A 23,150-nucleotide genomic window follows, 5' to 3' on the forward strand; every position below is an offset into this window, starting at 1 on the left:
ATATATTTATTTTTAGGGCAGAATTCACAAAAACTATTTGCTTGACACCAGTATAAACACTTCCAGAGAAAACACTCTTTTGTGTAACTGGACATTTGCATATTGTCGATATGTAACATATATAATCCATATTACATCCCACAATTTGCAGCGGTGGATGTAGTTTCAAATAGCGCTATTAAAGAACTACAAATCCCATGAAAGCAATCACAAAAAGTCAGCTTCCGCGCAACTCCATCAGCGTCCAATCAAATCACACGTTCTTCACGTAAACCCCTCCCCTATCAACTTGTGTTTTTTCCTCCCCTTCAGTTCTCCGCTGTCTCCGACGCCATATTGACGAAAAACACCCTTTCTCTAAAACGCCTGAAACACTCTCTCCGCCAGAATGTTGTACCTTGAGGACTACCTCGAGAGTGAGTATATGAATTATTTTAATGGTTCACGTTCGAATGAAAGCGTTTAAGTGTCTGGGAGGTCTGTTTTTGGACGTGTGAAGGCGTCGCAGCCGTTAGCTTGTAACGCGTTTCTGTTCTTCTCCCCGGCAGTGATCGAGCAGCTACCCATGGATCTCCGCGACAGGTTTACGGAAATGAGAGAGATGGACCTGCAAGTGCAGAGTACGAATACAGTTTAAACTCACTCTTCTCCCGTAAAACATCACATCTGACCTTGACTAATGCAGAAAATCCTTCATAACAGTGGGGATTTGTTTGGTTATTTTGCATGCATAATGAGCATGTACGTGTTTGTGTTATGATGTTGCATACTGATGTGAAGTGCATAAAATCATGTGGAAGTTGAGCAACATGAGTGTAACTCAGATAAGGAAAAACTTATGATTAGCGATAGCATGCATTATTTATTTTAATGCTTTTTATTTTTTACCCTTCACAAACTGTTGACACCGTCAATGGCTTTGCTGATATGAATATTCTCCTAATATTCTTCATCACTCTGATCATATGTAAGGGTTATAGTACATGCATGTATTTGTTGACCATTATAGGTTTTGCAGGGAGCATAAACCATCAGCATTTGACATACCTAGTAACTCATTTTATTTAGTAATTTGAACTACTTGTTTATCCATATTTACAGTAGAACTATTACAGCGACACAAGGTTAGAGAAATATGTCCTGGTCGTATTTCACATCAATATCAAAAGAAAAACTTTTAATTTTAACTTTAACATTTATAAAGTAAAGTAAACCTAATTAATAACTGTAAAAAAAAAAAATATATATATATATATATAATTTTTATTGTTCGGATATGTCTACAGTAGTGGCCAAAGTACAGTAAATCACAATTTGAAAGTAGCTTGACGCTTCAAATCAAAGATTGTATAATTTATATCGATAGTCCAGTAGGACTGTTAAATAAGTGACTGTTAAAAATCTGTTGTCATTGAGTCATTCATTCAAGAGTTTTGTTCAAAAACGCTATTCATCCAGTAATGATTAATGATGACTCTATGATTGAGTCATTTTATTTATTCAAAAAAAAAATTCTAATGAAATTGCATAAAATAAAAATAAATTGCAGAAATTAACATTTTGTCAGAACCTCTAGTAAATGACTCATTATTTAGTTTAGTTGTCTATTCAGAATTGTGGGAGAATCTCTGTTTTAAACAACAACAAAGTCATGATTCTCAATTTATCCAGAATTTGTGCAGCTCTATTTTGAGGTGAATGTGACCAGGACATTTTTTTTTTTCTTCCTTCAAATGTGATGGTTCATGGATCACCCTTTGTGGGGGTTGAACCTACAACCTTTTAATGATCTTACCCAAATCGTTGATCACTAGGCTACACCACCTCCTCCATCGAAAGATTTATTTTAGTGATCTGACCATAGACTTCCACAGTAGCCAATCAGTGTGAGTGTGAACTGAGTGTTGGGCTCTTGACTTACTCCTGCCTCTGTTCCTTTGTTCAGATGCGATGGATCAGCTAGAGCAGCGGGTTAATGAGTTCTTTACTAACGCCAAGAAGAACAAGCCTGAATGGAGGGAAGAACAGATGGAAATCATTAAAAAGGTAAAGAACAGATGCTATGCTCCTCAGTTGTTCCAAGAAATAAAAATTGTATTCAGAATAATATTGATACTGACAGGTCTTTTTGTCCTAGTAGGAAATACAAATGTGAAAATTCAGTATTTTCAACAAGAGTCATAAAATGAATGTAAAAAGACACTAAATTAGCATTTGTTTTAACATAATAACAGAGATATCAAGATAAGATCAGACAAAAGTATTTCATACTCACTGAATTGGTCACAAAGTACAATTGTTTACGCTCGCTCCAAGATAAACAATTACATCAATTATATATCTTCGGTGAAGAGCGTCAAAGATGTCTATTTACAACATGTTTGTCCCATCAATGGTATAAAAGCCGAAGTGCGTCCAGACTTGGCTGGGGCATCTATTATTTTACTCACACTGCTCACATCCCGTTAAAAACCTATTTGTTTTAGGCTAGTTAACTTATGTTCACTTTTCCCTCATTCATGTGTTGAACTCTACCTCGAGGAGCCATGAAGTAGCGACACTGGGAGCAGGGTAATCTATTTAGAGCGCCTTATATTATTAATGAAAATATCAATATCTGGCGCCAGCGCGTCGATTTTCGTATCGCACAGAAAAGGACAGCGATATATCACCCTATCGATATTTTGTTCCCACCCCTAGTGGCTAGTGGTTTCCTAGCTACTCAGCATTTTCACTGGCCACATATAGATATTTTTAGTATTATCTCATAATTTGCACATGCGTTTTCTTTCTCAACTGTTTAAAATCACTTAAAACATAACTGACTGTTTACTTTTTGACTTCATTTTGTCTGTATTTGACTGTTTAAGTGCAATAAGCTGTGAAAAATAACTCAATTTAGTACTGAGAGGTGGATTTATGTGCACACACTTTAGGTGTAAGTACAAAGTCTGTAGGAGGGAGTAAAATTATGCACAATACCCACAATCCCACGCCAAAATTCAAGCCCTGTAACACCAACAATATTCATCCGGAGCAAATGAAATGAGTGAGGAGAGGCAGGTTTGTGTGTCAGCTCGCTGTTGGAGAGATGAGCGAGAAAGCACCGCTGGTATCGTGTATCTTTTCTGTGGAAAATGATTATTGGAAGCGCTTAAGATATTTCAGTATCGATATGTAATGAAAAATCTATTTTTGACAACACTACATTGCACTTTGTTCATTATTTCACATGCCTTTTTAAAAGAGTACAATTGAAAACTGCATGTATTTAATAACAATAGTAACATAAATACTGAGAATGTAGAGCAAAGAAAGAAAGAAAGAGAGAGAGAGAAGAAAAAGAAAATAAAAAAACTGTATTTTTTGATGGATAAGTTCCCAGTGGGGAATCGTATGCACAGTTTTTTAAAACAATCTCTTTCTCTTTATCAGGACTACTATAAGGCTTTGGAAGATGCAGATGAAAAGGTCCAATTAGCCAATCAAATTTATGATCTGGTGAGTACCATTACTGAATGACATGTGATGGTACTTTGTGTCAATGCTTCATGTTTCCAGTAGGTGGCGGCACAGCATTGATAGTGAATGTGCAGTGACTCGCGGGGCTGCCGTTTACTTCATTGATCAACACTGATGCCTTTTCAAGTGCTTTAATTCAAGTCTGTTTTGATTTACCCTGGAGAGGGTTTATGGGAAACCTGCTGCGGCTTGAAGTTTTTGTGATGTTGGGGTCTCTATGTAGGTTGATAGACACTTGCGGAAGTTGGATCAGGAGTTGGCGAAGTTCAAAATGGAGTTGGAGGCGGATAATGCTGGTATCACAGAGATCCTGGAGAGACGTGGGTGGCACCTGTCAATCACCTTCTTTGTAGTTTTAATTACAGGGCTAATTTAAATAATAATAATAATAATAATTGGTAGAACTTAAATTTCTACTTCCTAAGTCTTTGTAAAGGTACCTGATAGGAAAAATAAAGCTAGTCTGGAAATGTCTGGACACACTTTAGTAAACTGACCATGTTGTGGCTTTGTGCTGATTTGAAACTGTTTGTAAAGTCAGTTTTACCTGTTCTAGGGTCGCTGGAGATGGACAGTCCCTCCCAACCTGTCAATAACCACCATGTACATTCACACGCCACTGTGGAGAGTAAGCCTGTTTCAAGACATTGTCCGATTCCCATTTTTCTGTTCCAGTTTTCTGACCTGCTTTGTGTGGTTTTTTTTTTTGACAGAGAGGAAGTACAGTGCGCCAGCCCATCACACTACTGAACACGTACCAGAAAAGAAGTTTAAGTCTGAGGCCCTGCTCTCCACACTCACGTCAGACGCTTCTAAAGAAAACACACCAGGTAAAACACACATTCTCACTCCTCTTGACATGTCAGGCACAATCATACACTGACATTAATTAGAGAAAAGAAACCGTTTCAGCTGATATTCAGTTTATATTTCAACATCTGCAAGATTGCTCATGTTTTAATGTTTTTGAAAGAATGCTTATCTAGACTGCATTTATTTGCGTTTATTAAAAATACAGAACAAACAGTAATATTATGACAATTTAAAATAATTGTAATATATTTTTAAACGTTTTTCAACATGTAATTGATTCCTGTGATGGCAAAGCTGAATTTTCAGCTTCATTACTCCGGTCTTCAGTGTCACATGATCCTTCAGAAATCATTCTAATATGTTGATTTGTTGCAAAACCGGAACCGAAACTGTTCATGGTTTATTTATTTTTATTTATTTATTTTTATTAAAAAAAAACCCACAAGAAATAATCAATATTGAATTTCTTTTTACCTACATCCTCTATATTTTTATGTTAACGTTTTGAAAATGTGTAGGGAACAAAATGGCTATATAAAAAGTGCGTTAAACTCATTGTAATGTTATATTTCTAACAAAATGATTGCAAAGCATCAGTATAACTGCAGCCCTAATCCGAATGACAGTGTCAAGGGAAATAAACAACAGTTATGATTTGTCATAATCATGCCACCCTGCGGGCACATATATTTGTGATAACTATTGAATGGTTCAGAATAAATATTTTTTTATGATGTAATGAGATAACTTCACTTATGTTGTACTGTTCCTCACAAGTGTTTCTGGTTATAAACTTAATGTGATTTTGTGCGTGTTTCAGGCTGCAGAGTGAACAGCACGTCCACCTCTAACAGCATGTATAACGTAAACTCCTCCCAATCGCTTTCCTCATACAACCTGAGCCCACTTCCTGCCGGGCCGGCTGCAGGGGCGGGTGCTATTTCCATGGCAGCAGCACAGGCAGTGCAAGCCACCGCACAGGTAAAACCACCATCCTCCCTCTAATTCTGGAGCTATTTGTCCCCCGCTCTCCTCCCTTCACTTCCTGTTTCAACTATTTTTGGCTTCTTAGGGGTCTTTCTCATGCTTTTCTTCCCCTTTCTGTTATTTTTGTAAGATTGTTATCCTGGCACTCAGCCCTTGTTAATTGCAGCGTTCACTACTCAGAGGCACTTTGATATTGTTCTTCCAGGGAAATCACGTCGCCACACCCTGTCCTGTAATTTTCGTTTTTTTATTAAGCTTATTTAGGTCCAGTGAAACTACATCAGTTATTGTTTATAATTATATATACAATGTGTGTGTGTGTATATATATATATATATATATATATATATATATATAAAATTCTGATAAATCAGGTCACAATTCTGAGAAAAAAAAAGAAATTTTCTCACTTTTTTCTTGCAATTGCAACTTTATATATCGCATTTCAGACTTTTTTTTGTCAGAATTGTAAGATATAAACTCAGAAATTGTGATAATATGAACACATTTAAAAAAATTAACTCACAATTCTGATTTTATAACTCGCAGTTCAGAGTTATCTCAATTCTGAGGGAAAAAAAAGGTGAAATTAGTGAGGGGAAAAAACATCTGGTTTCTTCATTCTCTTTAATGTGTGTGTGTGTGTTTTTCAGATGAAAGAGGGCAGGAGAACGTCCAGTCTCAAGGCCAGTTATGAAGCGGTCAAGAACAACGATTTCTTGGGACGGGAGTTTGCTCTGAGCCGGGACTCTAGCGCTTACTCTTCTTCTGCGCTGGCTAACACACTCACACAGCCCCTCACGTCCAGCAACAGCTCAGACTCCCGCACAGGGCGCAAGACCAAGTAAGCATCACACTTGTTTCCATACTCACCTAAATTGTTCCTGAATGAACCCACCAGAGATATGTTTGTTGCTTTTGTTCATTGTTACCTCCGCTATAAGCACAAAATCCCTTCCCAGTTCATATACATAGCTTTGTTTAACCGCTTTCTTGCTGTTTGTCTTTTTTTTTTTTTTTCAGAGGCAACACTAAGTCTTCCAACCACCAGTCCTCTTCATCCTCCTCTTCCTCTTCACTGTCATCCTGCTCGTCGTCTTCAGCATTAGCTCATGAGCTGGTGCAGACCACAGTCACAGAAACTGACACCAGCAGTCAGGTGGACTGGACCTACGACCCCAACGAACCCAGATACTGCATCTGCAACCAGGTGTGTTCACGTCACATCTCTCTCATGCAGCGTACTAATTCTAGTGTCACTACTATTCCTAGTGATTCTAATATTGGATTGATCTACCATTGCATTGATTGGCTCATACTAATTAATTTGTACCACTATCTGCTAATTTCAAAGCTTTGGTATGGCAGTAAAGATCCACACATTAAAGCTGTTGTGTGTCGGGACGAGTCGCGATTTCTCTCCTATCCCATTGTCACTGTTTCTAATTAATGGAAAAAGCCTAAAAATAAAAGAAAAAAAATATTTTTAAATGGAAAAAATATATATAAATGAATATATATTAAATAAAATAAAATAAATCCCATTGCACCCAGTGTCATATTTTGTAGATTTGTTTTATTTTTTTATATTTATATTTAAGATTTATATTTATTATTATTATTATTCATCTAATTTATCAGTTTAGTCCCTTAAAATTAAAATCTCTTTTTTTGAAGAGAGCCCAGACTTTTTTTTTTTTTTTTTTTACACAATAGACCGTTTGGGTTTTTGAGCACAGCGATGATGTTTTTGTGGGCGGAGCCTACCTGGTGTCTCTAAATTACAGTCAATTCTTCTCACAATTCTGAGAAGAAAAATCTGAAATTCAAGTTTATATCCCACATTGCTGACCTTTTTTTCCTCAAAATTGTGAGTTAAGTTTATAGTTTTAAATATTTTTTGACATCTGTTCCTTAAATGGTCTATAAAACAAGCATTAAACAATTGACAAATATGACCAGAACAAGGAAAAACATCTCTTTTGAGCCATTTTTAAACATTGCCACTAGAGCGAGATCATACAGGAAAGTCAAAGATCTTGTCTGGGAGGTGAGGTGTGTGACTCCAATAACGGTTTGCAGAAGGAATGTGTGTGTGTTTTTAGGTTATGTATGAGTGCAAAAGAATTGTCTCCCCCTGAATGCATTTGTTTTATGGCCTCAGTAATATTGCTTTTGTCAGAGTATATCAAAAATAGAAATGTGTGTGTGTGTGTGTCTCTGAATAGACATCAAAGACCAAACTTGCACATTCTTTGTTCGCAGGTGCACGCATTGGTGACACTCGGTTGCAGGTGTGCGTGTGCGCGTTTGTCCCTAATGCTCTGTCTCATTCTCTCTCTGTTTTTGTGCAGGTGTCATACGGAGAGATGGTCGGCTGTGATAACCAAGATGTAAGTCAACCCTTCATCTCCAGAGACATACAGACACATTTCCTCTTCAAACAACACACTATCTGTGCTCTGACAGCTATTGTGACCCTTGGGCAGCCATGATTTTATAGAGATGACAGCAAACAATAATCAGTATTATTGTTTCAGGGATCAGCGATACACTATTATTGATATCAGAGTTGTATCATGAATAAAAAAATGTATATGTGAGCAGCTGTATATGTATATGTGTGTATATATATTTATATATATATATATATATATATATATATATATATATATATATATTTACATAAAATAATAATGATAAAAAATACACACACACACATACATATATATATATATATATATATATATATATATATATATACACATACACACATATATATATATATATATATATATATATATATAATATCAAATGTTTATGTATGTGTGTGTGTGTATTTTTTTTATCATTATTTTTATCATTTTTATTGAATTTTTTTCATATCATTATTTGTTGGCTGTTTTTGTGATGTTTTGAATGATACACAGTTGGAGAAATTGTTCACTTGACCCTCGTCTCTTCCCGCAGTGTCCGATCGAGTGGTTCCACTACGGCTGTGTGGGTTTGACCGAGGCACCCAAAGGGAAGTGGTATTGCCCACAGTGTACAGCAGCCATGAAGAGGAGGGGAAGCCGGCACAAATAAATGCCAAATCACCTGGGCCAACCTCTCTGAAATGACTGTCCCCCTCGACTGAGAGTGTACATGTTACATCACCATGTGATCGGGGTGTGTAGATGTGAGAGAGAGAGAGATATTTGCCTGAAAGATGGTGTGGCTGCTGTGTGTGTGTTTGTGTAAATCACAACCAAGTTGGGTGTTTTTAGCTGGTGAATCTAAGCACACACTGCCCTCAACTTTTCCTATTTTATGTTTTTCTCTTCATCTCCATTAATCTTTATGGAGGCGGATGGGCAAGATGATATTGGAAGGCCCATTTATTTTATCATTCAAGACATTCCTCGGCTTGCCATGCGAGATGACCCTTCGCATCTGGCAGCTCCTGCTAATCCATATCGGCATAGTATGGATTGACATGATGCAGACTGGGAATTGTAGTGCTGAACTGTTTGATGAACTACACATTCAGCTCTATAAAAAAAAATCTTAAAGGATCCTGACATGAACAGATTACAACGGCAACAGTGACGCCCCTTTGCTTGACCAGTGAAAATGTTGTTTTGCTGGATTATTTGTGTGTAATGGATAGATGATGTATTTTGCTCCGCTTAAAGGACATGACTTTTTTTTTTATTTTAGCGAGGAGCTCTTAAGATATATAATAGAACAAATGAACAACTGTGACCTGTGTGTATGTTTGTGTGTCTGTGTTTCTAGCCTGTACTGCACTGATGTGGTGATACATTTTGAGAGATGTGGGGGTGGGTGGGGGAACAATAAAATGATCAAGAACTTTTGGTACACGCTGTCGTAAAGTGCATTGTCGATGATCGAATACATTTTACATTTTATTTTCCAAAGTAGATGTTTCTGGATCAATGACCTTTCAGTCCTGGAACAACACTCCTATCAACCTATCAGTGCCCTCTGGTTTTAGTTAGGGCGAGGGAAAAGATGCTGTTCTCTTCATATGGCCTGATTTAATTTGTGGCCAACAATTACTTTGTTGTTGTGAACTTTAAAGTTCAGACTCGTGACCATTTAGCATGGCAAGTGTAAATTATATATAATATTTAAGGGTCCTTTTTAAGTTCTTTATTATTAAAATTGCTGTCTCATTTTTTTTTTTTGTAAATGGTAAATTGGAGTGTTGCTCCTTTAAATAAAATAAAAATAAACATTCCTATTTGCACACAACTGAGATGTGTGTGTGTGTATATATATATATATATATATATATATATATATATATCAGAATAGCAGTGTATTTTTGTTTCATTAGGCTATTCAAAGAGAAATGCATGTGCACACTTATCTGGGAATAAAAGGGTTAACGCAAACCAGGTGCGCACTTAAAAAATCTAAAGGAAAAACACAAACACACTTTTTTTTTGCTGGATTTAACTTAAACAGTATCTCCTACCGTTGTTTCCATTTCAACAGCTAGATGAAAATGTGACGAGACGCGTTTTTAAAAGTTGGGGTGATTTAACTATTTTTTAAATACCGTAGGCAATGCGCGCGCGAGACCTAAAAATAGTGAGAAGCGACGCAACGGTCATTGATGTCAGTAAGACGCTCGTCTACACTGACCAACAATTAAAAAAAACGTACTGTAAAATGACCGTTAACACACGTCTAGGAACGGATAGACCTTTAAGTTCCATATGTTTGAGACACCTATTCGAATTCATAAGTTTACAGCGGTTTGGTAAGGAAGGCACTAAGGCAGGCGCGCGCTGAGCGTGAAGGAGGCGTATCATTACTCCCAGTCATGAGGTTCCGCTGCTCGGGAGTGTTTTTAATCAACCGTGGGGCTACGCAGCTTTGAGAAGAAAAGAAAAAAAAAGAAGACTTCAGAGAAACTTTTCACTGCTTGGACACCCGGACCGTTGAAACGAGACTTTACCACCAGCTCTGACGCGCGGTGAATTAGTTCAAGATTTTCCATGATTATGTCATGAAGCGTCTTCAGATTATGCGCGCTTCGGATTCCTGAACTGCGCGTTTGAGCGCTTGTCGTTTGACAGCGCACCGTGATCCTTAGGGATGATGAGGGGACCAAACGCACATTCCCAATGGTATGTCTCTTGACTCTATCCAGGAACGTTTGTGCAGAAGTGGGAATGCTTTTCCGTGGGATCTGGACGCTCCGCCGGAGGTGCTGCACGGGTCCCGTTCTGCTGTTGGGAATAGCGGTCGGGCTGTTTTACCACACTGTGACTATGGACCGGGACAGATCCGAGTTCAAGTCCAGTCAACGGGACCAAAGGAACAAATCAGCGGTGTTTGAGTATAAACTACTACTCAAGAACCCGGAGAGACTCATATCTCTACTAGAAGCATCACAGACAGATGGTTTTGTAAGTAAACCAAAAGTTCATTATTTCATCATTGCCTATAATAAAAGCAACAGCAACAATATTATTATTGTATGTAATTAATATTATAAAATATTTTTACAAAATAAAAATATTTAAGATATAATTCTTAATAATAGGCTACTGAAAATATTTATATTATTTAGAACTCATGTAGTATTACTGCATTGTTTTTAAATTTATTGTATTATTCATGTATTATTATTATTATTTTTAATCGTTAATCATTCAGCCTACAGAAAAAAAAAATACTCATAACAGCATTAATACATTTAAATGTAATTCTTTAATGTATTATTTATGTATTTAAAATGTGATCTTTTTTAATTGGCCTTTTTTCATACTGGATGCATTTATTTTGATATATAGCCTTGAAATATAGAAACTTGAAATTTTATTTCCAGTGCTGTTTAATGGATGTCACTGGACTTCAGCTGTGTTACAAATGTTGTCCAAATCAAGAACTTTACTTCAAAGATCTCATCACTAGCAGCAAAGCTGTTGCATTGGGATACTTGTCTTCCCCCCCTGAAACCCCTGGTTAAAAATAATCAGTGGGTATTGTTTATTTATGATGGGTGTCTTTGTTGGTGGTATTTTAGGAGGAGAAACTCAAGGCTGGACATTCATTGGTTTAAGAGAGCTCATGAAGGAGGGGTTATTTATGAGTGCATTCATGCTTTTTGTCCAAGCTGGGATGATTGACTTCTGCAGGGAAGTGTTATGTCAGTATGGGATAGAAAGATCTGAGGAGAGATGCCAGGAATAAAGAACGTCTGTCATGTTGGATCGGATGCCCAGCCAGTGGTTTATTTATGACTTTTGTATTATGAGGAAGAGGGTGGAGCATTTGTGCATGAGAGAGCGAAAGAATGCGCAAAACATGGAAAAGTGTGTGAGAGAGAGAAAATAGGGTCAGTGAGGCAGAAGATGAGGGCAGGAAAGCAATGAGAGGTGAGAGAGGTTTAGTTTTAAGCCATGGATGCGGGAGTATGCCTTCCGATAATCCCGCACTAACTAACTCAGAGCAGGAAGTATACACTGAGAACCATGACAGCTGTCCTCAATGTGTGTGTGTCTTCAGTCGGATAGAGTTATCAGTCTGTGTGACCCTCAGTGGCTCTCTGATGAGTTTGGAGACCGGACGGTGCCCTGTAGTGTCTGGTGCTGCCATATAAATCGTCATAAACGCGTAGGTAACAGAGTTGTGCCGGAACTGAAGAATTACCTAGTGCAATTGTGGGCATCATGATTTGTTATTGCAAATATTTTTGAGAGTATGTGGGAGTTTGTCTTGTCGAATGAAGGATTCTGGGCATTTGTTTTGTGATTAGAAGTTTTACACTTCACAACAACAAGAATAAGCAACAGTATATAATGTAATGTCATATTACATTATTCATAATGTTCATTTGAACAAAGTGCCTATTCCCATGGTTGCTGTGCATACTGTGAAAAGTGAAAAATTCCCATCCCATAAACCACTGCTGTCTCGTTGCCCCTAGAAACTAATGGAGGATGGCCATTTAAGTTAGAGAAGTCACTTCTGTCTGTGCTTTTGGACCGGAGTCCGCCTGGTTGTGATCCAGAATCGCACAATTGCATTCACTCTCAGCTGATTAACTCCTAGTGTTTACACACACACACACAGAGTGAATGTGAATAACTGCTTTGACTGCTGCCATATGTCAGGCTAATATGAACCACACTATGTAGTGTTTAGACATCACACTTTAGCAGCCAGTTGGACGGTTGTAATCACATACTAATCACACAGAATGTACACTTTATTTTTTCTATATAATATAATATAGGCTAATATAATATAATAATAGGCATATAATATAATATAGCCTAATATAATATAAATACAGCATTAATTGTTTTATTTTTAATGTATTATTCATTATTCACATAAATTGTAATAAATTAAAATAAATTAAAATATGTAATACTGAAAAATATTTTGAATATTTAATACTCATAATTTTACAGCGTTAATGTATATCAACTGAATGAATTAATAATATATGATTCATGAATGCAGTATAAAAGGCACAAGTCAAACCTCTGCTGTGACTTTGCTGTCAGGAGACAGTGTTAACCTACTGTCTAGCACATGCTATTCATGTTATAGTCTATATTAGGCCTGCGGTTTGCACGAACAACTGCACTCCATCTCTGTTGGCCTGAACGCTCCCCAAAGAGACCATGTAAGTGCGTGTTCAAGTATGTTGAGAGTTTATTGTCTGCCTTTTTGACTGTGTGGGGAGAGGACAAGTACAGGAGGTCAGCAAGTAGCGCGCGCTTCTTTTCTACACCATGCGTCGCATTGTTTTGAGGGTCTTGATGTGGCATAGAGGCGTGTTTGGTATGTTATGTGTTTGATGTGGTTTGCGTTCGAATACGTCTCTAGGAGAGAGAGTAAAAAAGGGTTATTTTTATATATAGGGGCCTCTCGACAGCCATGATTAACCTCTGAACCTTATCCACGGAGCCAGTGGTAACAGAAACCCTCATCCAGAGTGGCACACAGAGAGAGAGAGAGGTATTTGTGGAGGGGGAGGAAGAAACGAGGAAAGCGCAGAAAAACAGGGAGAAGTAGTTTGTGGTCGGGGGGGGGGGGAAGCTTGAATAAAATGTTGAGCCAATGCCAAATGTTTAGCCAAGTAAACCATTCACTTTGCATGGACAAGCAGAGTTTGAGGTCTCCTTTGAATACTAACAGAACCCACATTTTGTTTTCTCTCTCCTTTCCACATCTCAAGCGGCCTCTTGAAGTCTAGGACACGTTAACCCAACCCAGCTGGGCTTCGCACTGTTTATAAATATTGAATATGGATTACAGGGGCTTTTTCCCTGTAGAAAGTTTTTTAGAAGAATAAAAGTAACACTGACACTAATAAGGTAACACTTTATTTCAATAGTCCACTTTAGACATTCTACTGACTATAAGTAACTTTGCAACTACATGTCAACTAGCAGTCATAGACTGTCTGCGTAATATCTGCTAACACTTTTTGATGCTCCCCAACCCCAACAGACGTACTACTGACTATAAGTAACTTTGCAACTACATGTCAACTTATTCTATAACCTGAACCCTAAACCTAACAGTCCACTAGCAGTGTACTACAGTCTTAATACTCCAATGAGAGTTAGTTGACATATAGATGCAAAGTTACTTGTAGTTAGTAGAGTGTCTGTGTAACCAAAAATCATCCAAGACATCCAATCGGATTTTTATAGGCATGATTACAGATCATTTTCTATTTCAACATAAATGTTTATTGTGAGAAAACCACTGTTTTGAGCAAGTTAATTTTTGAAATGCCATTGCTCTGATGCGTGTGAGCACTTTAATAATGATAAAATGGCAATTTTGTTTGGCTTGCCTTTCCACATTGAGTATAAGGAAACAGAGAAGAGTTTGAGATGATAATGGTATTTTGGCAAGGACATTAACTCCCAAAGTGTTATCCTGACCACTCAAAAACGTTTGGGTGATTTACTCTGGCTTGACTACACTGAATGTTTTGGTTGTCTTCACAACAAAAAATGTAGCATCTGATACCGTCAGTACCAGCACACTTTCGTGTGAGGGTCATGTGTTGGATTTCTGCATATCTATCAGGGTGGTCTGTTCTTTATCATGTTTATTGTGTCAGGGGTCATGTGCGGATTGAGTTGTTTGAATCTGAGTGCAGATGTTGTGCTGCTTAGATTTGCTTCTTTGTATTGTACACACAGCACTTGTGACCCTTTTGCATAAGCGTGAGCATACATGTGATTTGTTTCAGCATTGCATGTGCGCACGCATGTCTTTGCGTGTTTTTCTGCATGTGGGCCATAAAAGTCGTGACCCTTTGGAGACAGTAGGATGGCCTCTAAAGATAGTAGCATTATTTTTAGTCCAAACACTTTTGGAGTTTAGTTGCACATACCAACAACACCATCCCACATTTGATATCCCTTAAAAAATAAAAAAATAAAACCTCTCATACATTTCCATTCAAGACTCATGGACTTGTCTGGTTCCTGTTTAAAATGACCTCTGCTTGCTCATCATCTCCAAGTTAGCAAGCAAAAGCGGATGCTTTCCCACGAAAGAGCAATTTCAGCTGTGACTGTGTTTTCACAGATCCCTGCACCAGAGGACTAAATTAATATTTATATGTATATTCATCTCCTGTTTTTATGTGGAGGGAATTAAAGCAAGATTTCCCTGAGAGGATTTAATGTTTTGTGTATAGCTGATTTAATTTCAGATCTTATTAAAGTTAATGTATCATTCTGCTCTCTCAGCTCTTTGGGTTTATATATATATATTATGTATATATATATATATTAATTTCCCTCCCAACTTCCTTTTTATTTCCCTCTTTCTTCATGAGACGTTTCTTATTGGTTGTTATTACTTCCTCTGAGCGCTGGGCTGTTTTAGGCAGCGCTTTAATGAAGTAATGATGTTTGTGTCTTGGGCCGCAGACACGGTGGGTGAAATGAATGCAGTCCAGTAATTGCATGTTTTAGATTAGCGTCTGCAGCCTGAGGTCTCACAGAGGGGGAAGAGAGAGGGAGCAGATTGGAGGAGGAGAGACAGACTGGGAGACGTGGGGAAGAAAGAGTGGGAAACTAAGTATGAATGGAAATGAGGTGCCTCTTGTTTCTTTTAAGGTAATGATGAAGTTGGAATTCTAGTGGGTGAAATAAAATAAAAAAACTCGATTTAGTGGTGTCGCCCCATGCAAAACTAGCGTGTTGCTATGCAGTTACTAGGCATTTGCCTGGGTGGTTTTTTTTTTTTAGATGGTTAACCTACTTAATGGTCAAAGTCTCTAGATATGGCATAGTGTAAATGTGGATTTTGTTCACTATTTTTGTTCAAATTGTTTAAAATAATATTATCCAATATATTGCATAAAATGAAGGTGAAGGTGAAAAATTAATATATAATTAAATATAAAAAATATTTTATTATTATTAGTATACACAATATTCTCATATAATGATTTGTCAAAGTTGTTTAGTTTTTTTTTATTTAATCCTTAATTTGTGCATGAGCAATAGTAAACTAAATGAGCAAATAATGGGGTGCATGGGTTGACTTGGCCATTTAGGACCCTTTCATTAATGTGGCTGAGCTCCCAGATGGAAACAGTTACATGCAGAGGAGGAGTGGACCACTGAGAGAGAGCGAGAAAGATCAGCACAGCACGACTGCAGAAAAAGATGAACACATACAGAGAGCAAAGAAAAGGAATCAGTATCATCCATACTGAAGGAGAGGAAACGCTCCCCTCCCTTCCTCAGTCACACACTCTGAAGCTCTGGCCAAATGACGCTGTGTTCCTCTGAATCTGTTACGCAACATGGAACTGGATGATCGTGTGCTATGTTTAATGACATTTAATCAGACTCATGCTGTCAAACTTTCCTCTGATGCTAAACTAAACCGAATGCCACAGTTCTCCTGTGCAGTTGCCATCACCTGAAATCTGTCCTTCACATGTCCAGGCATCTAAAGTCTACTCTGATCTAATACTGCTCTCAGAGAAAACAGGGTTCAGCCCTCCTCCCTACCTGACGGCCCACAGAGGTCATTACCACGCTACACTGCATTATGGGTACTTTTGAAATGCTCGGCTGCCTTTCTGATTAGCCCCTGGGGTTGTGATCCTCACATGTGACACTGTTGAGACCTGTTATATGGAGTCAAATCCATGCCACAAAGATTTGCGAAACAATAAAGTTCTGCAAAATAAAAGTATCGAGATAAAAAAAAAGTCTTAAATTTAAAAGTTTTGCAAACAAAATAAAAATAAAATAGAGCAAAATTAAAGATATAATTAATTGCAAAAATCAATGACAGCTATAAAAGAAGCTTAAGAACTTTGTTCCAATTTTATCTCCGCAACAGATTTTTAGCAGTAATGATTTTGCAACACAGATTTTCCATGGCCATACCTACTAATTCATTTTCAGTGCTCCTTTTATTCTGCATTTCAGTCAAGTGTGAGCTCTTGAGACCCTCGAGGTTATGTCTTCAGATCCAGATGCAGATCACAACAGATCAAGGCACCATACTTTGCAATGCTTTAGTTTTTTGCAAATATATGTGGCATGGATTTGACTCCATACTGTTAGGGACTTCATGGAGAATTTGAAACAAATCAAGTTTATTGTACATTTTACAAGTTGTAAAGGAAGTAACCGTATATATTCAAATGTAAAAGTGTAGTTGCTAATCGGCTCCTCTTTTCTTTCTCTCCCAGGTGCATCATTCTAAACACAGCTGTGCGGGAAAAGCCATTATTCTGACAGGCCAACATGCTCCGACGGACACTGAGGTCCAGTTGTACCAGAGAGTCCTACAGCAGCAGGGTTATCGAGTGGATCAGGCCCGTTATGCAGAGACCAGCGCCTCTCTCAGACAGGACGGAAGAGGTGAGAGAGAGACATCCTGCCCTTTTGTGTGTAAATCCAGGTTATATTACCTAGCATACTACTTACTACACAGTAAACAGTACACTGAATGCTGCCTAGTTTTGTCTTCTAGTGCAACAGTGAACACCTCAAACTATAGTAATCTACATGGTTGTCACATGACCTCATTTAGCTAGTAACATCTATTTGTCATCCCATGCTGTTCTGTAAATATGTAAATGTAGCATTTTTAATTCAGTTGTGTGTTAAATCGTGGCTGAAAGCCGACCTGAAAATGTAAGCTCAAGAAAGTGCATTGCATTATGGGATATAGTCTATTGTATTCTATTGAGTGTATTGTCACTGCACATATATGTAATAGGATATCTATGTTTAATTGTGCATACTGAACATTTTGTGCATATTATGCACAGAATGCATAATGCATACTTATAATGCATACTTAACAAGTATGATGTTAATATGCTGTTCAGAACATAGCACAGAGTGTGATGTTAATATGCTGTTCAGAACATAGCACACATATGCATGCATAAACTGTATGGGCTCAGGACAGATTTGGTATGTTTGGACTGGCATGCTACCAGCTTCTATTTTTGAACCTCGTGTGACAGTATGCAAATTTTCTAGGATGCATGGAATGTCTGCAGGGAACTATTACATTCACAAATATGTGTAGTATACAACCAAAGCACAGTGCAAAAGCAATGCACTTGACTTTTTCCACTTCTAATGTGAAGAATGAACTGGAATTAATGTCAATTGCAATTTTACTGTTTTTTTTTTATTATATATGTATTTTTTTAAAATATAATCAGTTGTTGTTGTTGTCTTGCCTTTCTTAGATTGAACTGCATATTTGTTTTACGCAAACAGATTAAAAGTAATTGTACATTTTCAAGATTGACACTTGTCATGTGACAACAATGTAGCATGCTACTCTTTGAAATGTTTATTTTTTAATAGTGTTTCACATTTTTTTAGTACGCACTACGCAGTGCACAGCACATATTGTATAGTACGTAGTATGCGAGTATTCCAACCTAGCCAACCGTCACTTGACAGCTGTGTGTGTGTCTTCATGTTGTGTGTTTATTGTGTTGAGGTATCATTGATTGGTATCCAGGGACACAGTCAAATATAGTTAAGTGTTCATTATACAAAAATATTTTACTGCAGAATGCTGTGATTGACCAATCAGAATCAGGTATTTCCAGAGAGTCATGTAATAAACTGCACTGTTGTGTGCTGCTGGCTCATGATCTCAGAGGTTTGTTGTTCCCGTCCACCATCAGGTGATTCAGGGGTTAATTTGGTCTCTTTACGTTCCCAGCTGTGGTCCTAAAACCCTCCTCCCCATCTCCTCCAGGCCGTGGCCGCACACAGAGAGGTGATTGAGATGGAGGCCTCTCTAGCGAACTGTGCCGTTTCGTTTCTGTAAATGTCTTTCACGTACATAGCGTCGACCATTGATACTTGGTTATGTCATAATTCATCCTGATGTTTATATTGATGCATAAACTAGTATTATGCAACTTTATTAACACAAATTGAGGTATAGTTAAATGTGATTTCGAGCCCTTTCTTAAAAAATAAACAATACATTTTTTTACATAACTGTTTTTTAAGTCCTTTCAAAAATGTAATGACACATTATTGTGGGTGAATAAATACAAACAAAATACAGTGAGGACCAAATGTCAGTCTACTAATGAAAAGCCTCTATTTTTCCAATTTAGTTTACATTATATGTTGTACTTTGAATGATTAATTATGGTATCAGCATGAATGAGATGTTTTGCCTAGACCTAGAATTTTTACAGGATTCTTTGATGATTTATAGAAAGTTCAAAGGAACAGCATTTATTTGATAGAGAAATCTTTTGTAACGTTATAAATACATTTGCTTTTATTATTCAAACTTATTTTTTTTTGGATGCCACTTCATTATTTAATTTAATTTAATTTAATAAAAAAAAGAAGAAGATTTTTTTAATTATATTTTATTTTTATATTCATTTTATGAGGCCATGTTATGTACATGTGTATTATGTGAGGAACTGAGCAGGTGTTTGTTTGCCGCTGCGGACTAAGACAGGTTGTCAACAGCTGTCAGTGAGATTTACGGCCAGGCCTGCCAACCACATCAAAAACTTTGAGGTCATCAGGCCAACAGCTCCACCCAAACATACACAGATGCGCTACTGATAAAACATACACTCATCTTAATGCCAAGAACGCTGGTGGCATCAGTGTCCTTTCCAGTGCTATTCCATTACTGGCACATTAAACATCGAAGATAGTGTATGTGTGCAAAGTGTCTGATCATAGATTCACATGTGGTGACAGTTATATAGTCAGTACAGTTATATAGTCAGTACAGACTAACAGAGATCCTAATTTAACTATAGGCTGTTTAGTATGCAGCAGCCACAGGCTGTTGTCGAGGCTTTGGCCTGGAACTCCACTGGAAACCATGGGAAAACCGAGAAGCAGAAGAATTCAAATGTATGGAATTGATTAGAAATGATGTGCTGTTAACCGCATTATTTGTTTAGAATGAGCTGAAATGATCATGATCATATCAGGAGGGACAAGAGGGCTGATTTGGCTATAAACAGTACTTCCTGTTGTTTGGGCTGGGACGGCACTCAGGCACAAATGTTTGGACTTTATGCCAAATACACACCAGCCCATTTCCTGGAGCACTGCTGACTACCACAATAACTACCAGATGTGCTTTTTCCAGTCTCTCTCTCAAAGAATTTAAAGAAGTTTTATTAGCTCAATAAACAATGGTTCAAATTTCTAAAGCATTAAGAAACATTACAAATGCACAATCGACTTGATTTAACCAAGTTGAAGGTTCCTGGATCAACATCCTTTTGGACTTGGAACAACATTCCTATTAATCAGTCCTATCCCTATAATTGTTCGTAATCCTAACATTAACCCTTAATCTGATTGGTTGGTTGCAATTTATTATTATTATTATTAACAACAACAATAATGATTGTATATATTTATTAAATTTTTGGTCGTAATGTTAAGCTGTAATGTAATGAAGCTCAGGATATGACCCATTATGTGCCTTAATATATCCTGTTTCAAGTGGCCGACCATGTTGTGCTTTCTAGATGGCTAATTGGACATCTGAACCTCTGGTCTAGCATTTGGTGAATTAAAAACGCCACTCATAAATCATATATGTTTGCATGCAGAGAGATTGCGTACACCGTATATGCGGGCTACATGTCTTTGATGTCTTGATCGAAACCATGAGCGTCCCTCTTTTAATTCAAAGCACAAAAGAAATAAAAAAGTTAAAAGAATGTCAAGTATACACAAAGGCAATCTTATTCCAAATGGAAAATTGGCTATGTCTCATTTTCTTCCTGACTGCGCTTAGTGTTGCCACAGCGTTATGTAATCCACTTTTGTCCTCATTTAGGACTGCAAAAGGACTTCACAACTATTGGCCGTCTTTATTATTAGAACAAAGATTTTTCCAAGCCTTAAGCTTTCTTCCTTATCTCAATATTACGAAAATACAGACAGCTTCACATAAGTTTTTGTGTTCTTTTTCAGTGTTTACTCAGCTATACTTTGGGGACCATTGTCCCTAGAAGTGAGCTAAATATGACAAAACCTCCCTTTAGGGACATTCCTCAATAAAATTATGGTATTTCGACATTTACTGTTGAAACAGAAATGTATAAATTGGGACACACAGTTTTGAATTCATGGGGCCTTTAAATTATAATAAAAAGTTGTTTAGGAATAGGGTGTGGATTCATCTACAGTAGTAATAAATTATAATATTGAACTTTATTTTTAAAAACAATAGAAATGTAAGTCCTTATTTAGATTTAGCCCAAAAAGGTGTGTGCTGAACTGCCTTAATCATCTCTTTTTGGCAAACTGTCATCAGCATATATCAGTGCTGATCTTACCATCTTTTCTTCTTACTTTATTTCTTCATCTAAATGCTAAACACACTCTCTCTTGAACACAGATGGAAGAGACTGGTCTGTCTTGATATGTCTAAAGGGCTCTGAAAAAAGTTGCCTGCGAAAAATCAACTTTGCCCATCCGCATCACCACCAGAGGGTAAGACCGAAATCACATCCAGCGCTCTTCAAGAGATTCCTGTTTATGATCACATGTAATGCACAATCATTTAAAAAAATATGGCCTGTTATAGATCTGAAACTGAGAGGGAAAATCAAAAACAAAAGCCAAGTGCTTATGCCAAATGCTTTTTGTTTGAAATGCATGTGAAATAAGATCCGGTCCAGAGGTTCAAAGGGAATGTTTATAGAAACCAGGACGCAGTAAAACATTCCAACATCTCGACGACTCTGAGCTCACTCTCTAAATGCAGAAAATATAGAAGAGCTTGAGCCATTCTTGTATTTTTACTTACAATTCATTTTAAACCTGTATTTAGTAATGCTAATATAATGATCAGATTTTCTTAAATATCCCAGCTGTTGCGAGTTTCTTGGGTCGGTTATAGTTCTGGAATTGATCCAAGAGCAACTGCTTACTGTGTCAGTTATTAAATCTCTTTCGCTCGTGGGCCATTAGTCATCTCACAGGATCTGAAGGCATTACAGAAAGACTGTTTTAAATGTTTTTAAACTATTCATCAGGGTGGTCTTGGTTAAACTCTGACCTCTTCACACAGGTTAACATAATACCAGCCTTTGCCGGAGCGTTTCTGGACATGGGCGGAGTCTGCCGGTTTTTGACGGACAGCCAGTTGTCAGGTGAGCTGGAATGTTCCAGGCATTTTAGTTTTTAACACTGATACTGAGACAAATTTAATATTTGCAGCCACAACATGATATTAGTAGTTTTTAAAGTGTTGAATGAGTTTGTTCTGTGGAACACAAAAGGAGACGTTTTGCATATTAATGTTTCTCTTTTCTGTATGACAAAAGCAGTCCAGTGATCTGGGTTTAAAAAAAAAAAAAAAAAAAAATCACCATAAAAGTAGTGACATGTGCGCTATATTCTAAGTCTTCTAAAACAATATGACATATTTTTTGCAAGAAGTTGACATTTTGCAAGAAACTAAAAATTTATTTCTGTCATCATTCACTCAACTTAATGTTGTTCCAAACCTGTATGACTTCATTTCATCTGTGGAACACAATTTTTTTTTATATTTTAAAGAGTTTGAACCATTTTTTTCCCATCTAATGAAAGTCAGTATTAATTATATACTATTGTTGAATTTATTTATATTTTGAATTCTATATTTTTCATCTTTTAATTTTCATTTTAATTTAAGTTTTAGTAATTGTATGTGCTTTTGTTATTTTTATAAGTTTTCGTAATATTTATTTTTACATTTAATTTAGTACTTCATCTTAAACTTATCAGTTAGTGACCAAGGCAACATTTTTATAAAAAATTTTTAAAGTTTGTTTTTCAAAAATAAATTTTTTTTGGTCATATTATGTTATGTTTTTTATATTTTATTTTATTTTAGCTTTATATAAATTGCCAAAGTTAACAAAAACAACACTGGGTCAAAAACAACCCCTTTGGCTTTCATTAGGATTTCAAATTCCTTTATAATAAAGCTTCATCATTTAAATTGGTTGGAAAAACAAAGTCCATTCTCAATTTAACTGACATCTTTGACAGTGCTGTGTGTGCGTGTGTGTGTGTGTGTGTGTGTGTGTGTGTGTGTGTGTGTGTGTGTGTGTGCACGTGTGTGTATGTGTGTGTGTGTATGTGTGTGTGTGTGTGTGTGAGTGACGCACTTCTGTCAGCAGTGTATTGGAGTGTTTTAAGGTTTTCTCTGTAATTGCTTATAAAAGCCAGTGTCAAGGGTGATATGTTGCATGGATATTAAAAGGTAAGTGCAAATAATAAATGACATTTAATTTCAGCAATAGTGAATTTTCTTAAATGTCAGAGGAA

The 23,150-nt window shown here is 36.9% G+C and overlaps 2 protein-coding genes across 2 annotated transcripts in view; both read left to right on the forward strand.

The window, feature by feature from the left end:
- Window positions 1-283: 283 nt before the first annotated feature.
- On the forward strand, window positions 284-9,186 carry ing3 (inhibitor of growth family, member 3). Its single transcript, XM_084408442.1, has 12 exons — window positions 284-416; window positions 549-620; window positions 1,946-2,046; window positions 3,436-3,501; window positions 3,746-3,842; window positions 4,079-4,150; window positions 4,236-4,352; window positions 5,156-5,316; window positions 5,976-6,166; window positions 6,346-6,532; window positions 7,677-7,715; window positions 8,293-9,186. The coding sequence occupies exons 1-12, from the start codon at window positions 389-391 to the stop codon at window positions 8,407-8,409; spliced, it is 1,248 nt and encodes a 415-aa protein (XP_084264568.1). The 5' UTR covers window positions 284-388; the 3' UTR covers window positions 8,410-9,186.
- A 737-nt stretch (window positions 9,187-9,923) lies between these two features.
- cped1 (cadherin-like and PC-esterase domain containing 1) overlaps window positions 9,924-23,150 on the forward strand; it is a 49,472-nt gene continuing 36,245 nt past the window's right edge. Inside the window, exons 1-4 of the mRNA XM_084406226.1 lie at window positions 9,924-10,748; window positions 17,042-17,213; window positions 21,229-21,323; window positions 21,904-21,985. Coding sequence (XP_084262352.1) covers window positions 10,464-10,748; window positions 17,042-17,213; window positions 21,229-21,323; window positions 21,904-21,985 — 634 coding nt within the window. The 5' untranslated portion in view covers window positions 9,924-10,463. The remainder of the gene's footprint in view (window positions 10,749-17,041; window positions 17,214-21,228; window positions 21,324-21,903; window positions 21,986-23,150) is intronic.

This window comes from Rutilus rutilus, assembly GCF_951802725.1.
Source record: "Rutilus rutilus genome assembly, chromosome: 4".
Classification (NCBI taxonomy): domain Eukaryota; kingdom Metazoa; phylum Chordata; class Actinopteri; order Cypriniformes; family Leuciscidae; genus Rutilus; species Rutilus rutilus.

Coding starts and splice junctions, on each gene's coding strand:
- ing3 (XM_084408442.1), top strand. CDS start 389: ATGTTGTACCTTGAGGACTACCTCGAGA. Junction 417..548: donor CCTTGAGGACTACCTCGAGA/GTGAGTATATGA, acceptor TCTCCCCGGCAG/TGATCGAGCAGCTACCCATG. Junction 7,716..8,292: donor TCGGCTGTGATAACCAAGAT/GTAAGTCAACCC, acceptor CTCTTCCCGCAG/TGTCCGATCGAGTGGTTCCA.